Consider the following 9,054-nt stretch of genomic DNA (forward strand, 5'->3'; position numbering starts at 1 on the left):
TCCTTCTTTTCTTTCTTTTTTTTTTTTTTTTTGCTGGTGGTGTTCTTTTTTTGTTTGTTTGTTTCTTTTTTCTTTTGCTTGTCCAGACAGGCTGACCTTTTAGCTTGATTTCTAATTCAGTTACTGACCAAAAAAACCAGTGAAATAACTTGTCTTTGTGGTTACAGGATTAGTCAGCCACTTTCCAAGTCCCTAAAGGATTTTAAAGTTTGGACTTCTTGAAGATCAGTGCTACTGAATAACGCTGACACAATTTGTCATTTCCTTTGTTTAGATTAGTGTGTACGGTACTTGGGATGATTTTTGGAAGTGAATAAGGTAATTCATACTCATAATTGGTACTAAGGCTAAAAAAGGAAATTTAATCTTGGAGCTCAGAAGATTAAAATGCATTGCTCATTTAAAAAAAAAAAAAAAAGAAACAAACCTTTCTTTTGATGACCACTCATATCAACGAGTGGAGCTTTGGATGGGTTTTCTTCCTTGATATAATTTCTGTACAATGCTGGAGTAACAGCATTCAGAGGTTGTATGGTTGTGCTGGCTGTAACACCAAACCTTCCTTGAGCCTTTTAGGGATTACATAAGGATTAATAACTAAGGATACATAAGGATTAATAAAGTGCAGTTCTTGGCTAAGGGCAACTCGGGGATGCCGACGGTGCTCATCCAGGCTGCGGCGTTCCCGCAGTTGTGCAGTGCTCTGTGCTGGGGGGGAACCTGCTCTGCGTCGTCGCTGCCTGGTTGTGCCTGGGCAGCCAGAGCCGCCAGGGACCGCTGGACGTTAGTGACTGTTAGTTGGCTACTGGAGATGCGCCTGAGGACCGGCCTTGCTGAACCAGCAAGATCAAGCACCGTGGGTGTAAACGTAGCCTGAAATAAGAGAAGTTGGATAATAAAACTAAGGACGTTCTTGCTAGAGCAGGACAGTGGCCTCGGCAGCCTCTGGTGCGTGTGTCTGTCAGCCGAGTGGTGCTGGTTCTGTGAGCAGAAGCACCTGGGGCGGAGGGGCAGGTCCCAAGAAGCCAGTCAGATGCTGAGCTGGGTGCCAGTGCCTGTCTTTCCTCTGGTAGAGCGATGATGTCGCTTTACTTGTTTAACTGCTTCAGGTGCTTGACTTGCCCTGGCTTAAGTGGGCCTGGCCTCTAGAGCGTGTGATGGGCTAGTTGAAAGCTGAGTGTTAGTTCTTTGTGGGCAGTCATCTGCTGTCTGGAAGAGGTGCTCTGAAACATCTGTCTCCAGATGTGCACTGACCACAGATCCCCTTCGCGTCCTGTGGGAAGTTCCAGCCGCAGTGCTGTCTTGACTTGTGCTGGATGCTGCAGCCCGTGATGTGTGTTGCTAGCACATTGCCTAAATTATTAAGCTGCATTAAAAGCAGAAGCTTGTGCTGCTGAGACTTATTTTTCAAATCCTTTGAAAGATTAATATCTGTATTTTTAATCTTGCATGAAATCCCACAGTGAGTGCATTTCATCCACTGCTTTCATAACAGTGAGAAGCTTCACTGACATGCTATAATGCTAAAAGGGGTGGGGGGAAATCAAGATAACTAATGTGTGTGTAGGCACTGGGGTTTGTTCTGATTTACTGTAGCCCCTCTGTAGTGTGGCTTCGCGATAGATTTGTCCAGTTGTAGGGACCTGACAATCATGATGAGAAGCGGGCGGCAAGTGCCTGTAGGTCCTTAGATTCCTGTGTCCCTTGAATTGGACAACTCACAGTGAATAAATAGTTAATGCCTGCTCGTACATTACATCGAGGCCTCCTTATGCTGGAAACATAAATGAGAACAAGGCACTTAATTTTTAGATCAGTGATTGAAAGTGTGCCAAGTGGTATTAAGCCAGCATTTCAGGAAAAATGCTGAGGAAAAAAATGGCATGCTATTCCACCACCAATTTATATCACCCTTTTCAAGACCTGAAGTCTGGAGCACTGCTCAGCATGAGAAATCACCCTCTACATTTAATTTTGGCCAGAGAAACTGGATGCTTTTTTTGCTGGTTTGAAAAAAAGTGCCTAGTACTATTCAGTAATCTGTTCCCTCAGAGTATATTTGGTACTAGTGTTTAATTGATACTGTGTTTAACCAGTCTTTCAAGTTGCAGAAGGCTAATTCCAGAATAATCTCAGTTCTTACACTTGTCAGAGCTCACATTCATGAATCCTTGAGATTTGACACCTCTCTCTAGCTCGTGGTCTTCTGTAGCACCCATGCACTCTCGCATGCTGCAGGCTGAATTACACTCCGAGGTGGTTGCTAGAAATAGTCGCAGCAAGTGGTATCCAATGGGTGATCGCCTCCCAGAAATAAAACCCTGCTCGAGGAGGTGATAGAAGAAGAGTTCAGAAGTTGAGGTGGGTACACGTCAGAGGGATCTGCAGGATCCTGGGTCGAGGAAGCCCTTGCTTTTATCAGAGGGAGGCATCTCGATAGCATCACCGATAACCACGGGCACCTGAAGCGAGAGTTTAATGAGTCTCTTCTGTGAAGAGCCTCCCTTCCCAAAGGACATCTGAGCACTTAATAGACTATTTGTAGGAATTCTTTTCTATTTGTCTCTGGTACGTAGCTGTGTCTGACTGTCAAGTGGGACGATCAGTACCCTCCAGGGAGGGGCTCTGATGTGCTTCCATGCAATTGCAATCCCAGTCAGTTGGGTTTGGATTTGTTTTGTTTTTTCTAGAGTAGCCTGTTGCTACTATATTGCAGTGGTAATATTTCCTATTATCTCTAGCAGCAAATCCCTGTCTGGCATTTAATATTTAACGTAGCTAGGATAACTTGGTTTGGATAAAAGCCTTTCTTAAGCCATGTTGAGATTTTGCCTGTCCAAATACACCCAAGTAAATGAAGAGTTGTGCGCCCTACTAATGATTCAAGATGTCCTGAGTTTCTGGGGAGGGGTGCTTTGATCACTGGACATGTGTTCAAGAACTCTTAGACTGCAGAGTAAAACTGGGCAGAAAAGGAAGATAGAACAATAAAAGCTATCCTAGTAGACAATTAATTAGTTTTTTTTCTTTAGTTCCCATCTGGCTCATATCTTTTCCACTAGGAACTTATTTCCCTGTGTAGCGTGGGAAGCTGCAATTTTATTACTTCTGTATTTTAGTCTTCAAACTCCCACTGCCCCTTATGAAGCGATAATTGCTAAAGCCAGTTTTTTTAAAGGCTATTTAAAACTTAAAAGTTTGACATGAAGTGGTGCCGAGCAGTAAATGCCACCTGAAATATTTCAGTGAAAGGCAGACCAGTTCTCTGGGTGTTTCCTTTCTAAAAAGCCACAGGCCGTTGGTGGTAAAGGTGGGAGGATATTCAGAAAATACTCTGTGTGAGCATGTGGAAGACAAGGGTTCATACTCACAGAAACTGTGGTAGAAGAGTAGGACCAGGGGGCTAAGGAAGGAGAGAACAGCTTCCTAGTTTTGTTTGTGGGATTTGCTATAATATCAAGACTTGAAAACAGCCATCTTCTACAAAACTCTTCAAATGCTTTCACCGTGAGGAGAGTAATTCCTTCTCGCCCATGTCATATACGTTCCTGCTTTGTTCTGGAAGTCAGGGTACATCTGTGCGTTTAAAAGACGATAGCACAGCTACATCCCCTCCCTGGAGATGGAGGGTTCGTGTTTGGCACGAGCATCCAAACTTCTAAGACCATATTTAGAAGCAGAGCCCAGCTAGCGTGAAACATCGCAAAGATGCAAAGAGAAGGCTCTGTGCTAAATCTCGGGATCAGGTTCAGTGTCAGCAAATAAAAAGGAAGTTGCTAGAGGAGCATGTTTTTCACTTGCCCCAAGATAATGTTTTTGATTCCCGTGCAGCTGGTGAGTTAGCAATTGGCCAAACGTCTTTGTTGGGGAATAAATGCGTGAAAACTGCCGTGAAACAGCTCGTTTCTATTTGATGCTTATAACTCATGCAGCAAGAGGATTTTGCTGGCACAGTTTTTGGTGGAGGAACAAATAAGAATGATAGCTGAAGTGACTCAGGCAACACTGGACAGCATTGTATTTATGTCAGTGATGCAGACCAGTCCGAGTCACCGGTCACCGTGTGCTGCTTCTGCTGACGGGTCCTTGAAGGACCAGAGGAGTGTGCCAGGTCCCAAACTGGTGAGTCTACAGACCCTGCTGTAGGAAAACCAAGCACAGGTGCTCCTCCGTGTAAGGGCTATGGGTGTCGAGAGAACTGTGATAAATCATTTGCATCAGCTTCTCCTTCAAAAAGTTTTCTCTGTTTGGGGTTTTCTGTTTGGTTTTCTTGAAGACAGGGACGGGACTGAGCTAATTCTTTAGATTTCATGTTTTATAGTAGATCTTGTGTGAAACCTAAAACTGGTATGGTCTGTTTAGAAAATACTGTGGTGGGTTTTTAGCCTGCCTCTTGCTCAGGACAGAGCTGCGTAGGTGTAAATTTCAGACCGTGGTGCCCCTGAATATCGAACCTGTGGCTGTGCCTGACGTGCCTGCAGAGAGCCTTTAGTCATTCTTCTTTTGGCGCTCAGGTTCATTTACATTCAGTGGAATATCATGTCGCAGTGACACTTTACCTGACTGTAACAAATGCAAGTGCTGGATTTTTTTTTCGTATTTTTAAAAAGCTGATTTGAAAGGACAGCCGCGCAGAAGCAGTTTGCTGAGGTGAGCATTGTTCAGCGGAGTAGTTACCCGCAAGTCTGTCTGAAATGCTGGCCAAGGGATGTCATGAGTAACTTACAAATCTTCTCCTCAAGGAAGAAATTGTGTATCAAATGATCTGTTCTTGATTTGTCTGTCATTACTGCATATGCATGGAAAGGCCATAGGTTATGTCCTTCTGAAGGATGTAATTATAAATGTCCTTCTGAATTATATAGTAGAAATCATCAGCATATTAGAACAAGGTCTTGCTGTCTGTGGTGTCTACAGCCTGAAGAGCAACGAGCATGGCCGTGAGTGAGGGCCTTTCAGGTGAATGCTTGCACCTCTGACATCTTCAGCTGGGTGTTTTTAAAGATCATTCTCAAAACTTTGAGTAAAAATAGAACTGCTAATCGGTTAAAAATAAGATTTCTGCATGTACAACCTTGCTTGGACAGTTCCACCGCGCTGCCACCTCTCCCCGTTGACCAACCTTAGAGCAAGTATTTTATAGCAGTCTTTACATTTGAAATGAGATTCCTTCCTTTAAAAGTTTGTCTTGGCTACTTGATCACTGTGAACAAAAATAGATAGTTTTTACAAAGACACTTAGCTTTCTTACAACAGAAGAATTACTGGGAAGTGAGGAGAGGAATGCGACTGAGCCACTGGCTAAAACCAGCTCCAGTTGCAGCTGAGACTTTACCCTGTGTAACAGTTTGTCATGAAATGCTCTGTCCTTGTCCTTCCTGTTGAATTTTGCTTCTGGCATTTCTCTGCAAGAATAATGTCAGTATCCCAGGAGTCTACCACTGCAGGGACAGATAGGCTGGAGTTTAAAAACTTAATTTCTGGGAGAAAGTCTGGCTGTGGCATTGGCGTATAGTGAAATGCCACGCAGCAAAGTGAAATGGAGGCACTCACGTTTTAAGCAGTTCTTTTTTTAATTTTGATCTGTGTGCAGGTGGCAGGATAAACCAAGTAACAGCCCACGGCTGGTGCAGTCAGGGGCCTGATGCAGAGTGGGAGCAGAGGGGGAGTGTTCTCTGCAGCTGCCCGGGCTCTTGTTAGTTGTTGGACACCTGCCAGTCTCCTGTCAGCTTCTTGGTGGTGAACAGTCACGTCCTGGACCTTTTACTAGCGTTGCCCTTTAGCTTCTCTGCCTCCTCAGGAGTAGCGTGGCATTCACAGCCATGCTGGTGTTGTTCCAGATGAAGACTCTGCAATTAGTTCCTCCCCATCAATGCGCAGCGTTGCGCTCAGGCTGTGTTTTCTGTGCTCTTAGATTTTTGTGCTGCATCAACTTGCCTCGCTTCCTTCTCCCACCATCCCCGTTCTGCTTAACCCGTGATCAGTCTCCTTAAGCAGCTGCTTCGTTCTGCATCACATGTCTGCGCAGGTAACCCACTTCCTGATTTATTCATACTAATGTGTATCTGTAGGCTTTTGCCCACTCCAGACTTAGCCATACTCTGAGCATCTTCCATCCTGCTAAGCCATCTGTCCTGACTAACACGCAGTCCCAGGAATTGTCAAAGCCGTTGCGTCCCTTGGCAAGCAGTTGCTTGTGCTTAGCAGAATGACTTTGTGTGTTGGAGTCCACGAACGATGTCCTGTGATGCTAAATCATGTTCAAAAACGTTAATAGGGCAGGTTTTTTTCTTCTTACTGCCACATTCTTGGGGTCTGGCGGGTTCATCGCTGTAAATCTGCTCTGCCCTCTGGTCTGCCAGCTCTGGTGGTTTGGATCTGGCTGGAGGCAGCACCCAGCTCTTCGGGAGGGTAGTGGAGAAGGCTCAGAGGGCATCCCTGGAAGACTTGGGATGGTTTCTGACGTCTAGTAGTTGACTTCAGCCATGAGCAAGGTGCATTAGATCTGTCCCAAAACTCTCTTTTAGTAGTCTAGCACTGAGTACTGCGGGAGAGCTGACAGCCATTTGCTCCAATATTGCTGCTTAGTATATGTGTTCAGTACTTGAATTAATGTTTTCTTCTTTTTTTTACGTTTTTATTTGACTGTTCAATTCCCTGGACTGTGAGGAAGGGGACTGTTGAATAATTACCTGCTCCATAATAAATTAGTGTGAAAAGGCAACTGGTGCCATGCATCAACTTAAACTGCTGTCTGGTAAAGTTGCATTAATGTGTATAAATAATGTATATCTTTGCAGAGGAAGTGCTTTGTCATTCTAATGAACAGTTGCCTGATTGGAGAGGCCAAAAGACTGTATACCCTTGCAAGAAAGGTTGTGTTTCACATGTGCCTAGATTATTAAAGTGGATTCGTGACCCTGTAATTTCAACTGGGAAATACCTTATTTACCAGAATTTGCTAAAGAATTTCAAAAGATCTTGTGAGAAACCAGCTAGCAGATGACCTTGTGTTTTGGGGACTGCTCTCTCTTCCACCTCAGGAAGAAGAATAAGGATTTTTCTGTATTTTAGCACATACGTTATGTTTTAAGGAGTGATGCAAACTGCCACGAAACAGCCGGTGATTCACTTGTTGCTCTGTAGTAGGCAGCAAGCATTTCGCTGTGTGTTGGTTCAGAAATGGCCTGCAGAATAACCACTACAGCTGACTAATTAACAGCTAAGCCAGGATAGCAGCATCACTTGCATTTAACTGAAGATAACTCAATTACGACATTTGTCGAAAGTCTAAAAATTCACACTTCTTTGTTCACAAAAAAAAACCACAACAAAACATGTGGTTTTACACGTTCTTAGTATCCGCAGCCGGCGGTCACTGAAAGCAGATGGTGCAAATCTTCACTCCCATCCCACTGCAGTGGCTTGAACTGTGTCTCCCCTGTGTTTCTAGGGGTCGCTTGGTCTTGGATGGGAAGAGAACTGGTGCTTATGTAAACATTGGAAGCAATTCCAGTGTCCATTATTTTTTAATCTTGTCCTAAAATCCTGTCTGTTCCACAGGATATAATATTACATAAAGGGTGTAACTATGGACAATCTAGTCTATCCCAGGCCACACTTAGCACATCTAAACACAGAATAAAACTTTTGTCTGCCAGTTCTCACAGAATTGGTGTGCACTAAAGAGCCAGTTAAACCCCGGGCAGGCAGGCAGTTCAGTGAAGGGAAGCTTGTGCAGACCAGCCTGACAGCCTCAGGTGCACAGTAAAATACAAATTGTACTTGTGTATTGTGTTGGTACAAGGCCAACCCAAAGGGACTTGTGTTCTGGGATTTGTAGCTTAGGGCACTCCGAACTCCTCACCATGATTGAGGTTCAGCCTCATTGTACATAAATGTGCTTTGGGGTTTTTTTTTGTTGTTGTTTTGGGGGTTTTTTCTTTCCTTCAGATGCAACTTCTGTAAATGATTTTTTTTTCTTCCTGTCACTTAGCAGAAGGAAGTTTATTTGCAAGAAAAGGGGAGGGGGAGAGAACTTCACTTCTGTTCCATCTCGATACAGTGCTTCTGTTCTAAGCCCGCTGAGTGAAGCGTTAGAAAAACAACTCGGTGGGGGAGATAATTCACTGGCTGTTTAATACACCCATGCTGTCACTAACCAGAGAATGTAAAGTATCTGTAAAATGAGCAAAAGCAGCCCAGTAACCTGAGGCTCATGTCAGTCTTCTTGAGAGCCCCAGTCTGGAGCAGAACTATCTCACCTTCTCCAACTGGAAGACACATGTGGCCTTCAGATGGGCAGCAAAGTCCCTGCAGGTGTGTGACTGGCAGCTGCACTGATGCCGGTGTCTCTTCCTCTTGTCTCCTTGCTAGCTAAAGACTTGGAGCGTCGATGAGCTTCAGAAGAGGCTCTCAGCCCTGGACCCCATGATGGAGCAGGAGATTGAAGAAATCCGCCAGAAGTACCAGTCGAAGCGGCAGCCGATCCTCGATGCCATTGAAGCCAAGAAGCGGCGGCAGCAGAACTTCTGAGCCACTGGTAGAATGTTCTTCCATCCTCAAACAATCAGCTCCTTGCTTTTATGACTACTAAACAGATTGATTTCTATTGAAATATGCTAGCGAAATAGAGGGCAATACTTCTGCTCATTTATTTTTCCATAGCACCTTTGTGAACTCAGGAAAAAAAAATGGTATGTTTTAGTGTTCAACATGTATTTAAAATGTTATTCCGAAGGAGTTCTGTTACTGTTTTTAGGGAGATTGTTTTTAACTGAGAGGAACAGATAGAAATAGGCTGATGGAAGTTGGCTCACTCTCTTTTCAACTGAACTTTCAGTAGTCCGTTTTGATTTAAGTTAATACGGATTGTGGTATTTAACGCCTGCATCTTTTCATGGGTTTTGTTTTTGTTTTTCATTGTGAAAGCATAGACTCAATTTCAAGCTGTAAACTGTATCTTTCTACTTTTAAGGTACTGCGAAATTTTAGGTCACTGGAGAGAGCAGGTGAGAACATGTACAAACCGCTCCAGCCTTTTGAAAGAAACTT

General features: G+C 44.0%; 1 protein-coding gene across 1 annotated transcript in view; it reads left to right on the forward strand.

Annotated features, from left to right (window-relative positions):
• Positions 1-8,535, forward strand: part of STK4 (serine/threonine kinase 4) — a gene marked incomplete at its 5' end in the record, with an annotated part of 39,405 nt that extends 30,870 nt beyond the window's left edge. Inside the window, one exon of the mRNA XM_009878406.1 lies at positions 8,377-8,535. Coding sequence (XP_009876708.1) covers positions 8,377-8,535 — 159 coding nt within the window. The remainder of the gene's footprint in view (positions 1-8,376) is intronic.
• Positions 8,536-9,054: the final 519 nt, after the last annotated feature.

Source organism: Apaloderma vittatum, unplaced genomic scaffold (assembly GCF_000703405.1).
Source record: "Apaloderma vittatum isolate BGI_N311 unplaced genomic scaffold, ASM70340v1 scaffold7731, whole genome shotgun sequence".
NCBI lineage: Eukaryota > Metazoa > Chordata > Aves > Trogoniformes > Trogonidae > Apaloderma > Apaloderma vittatum.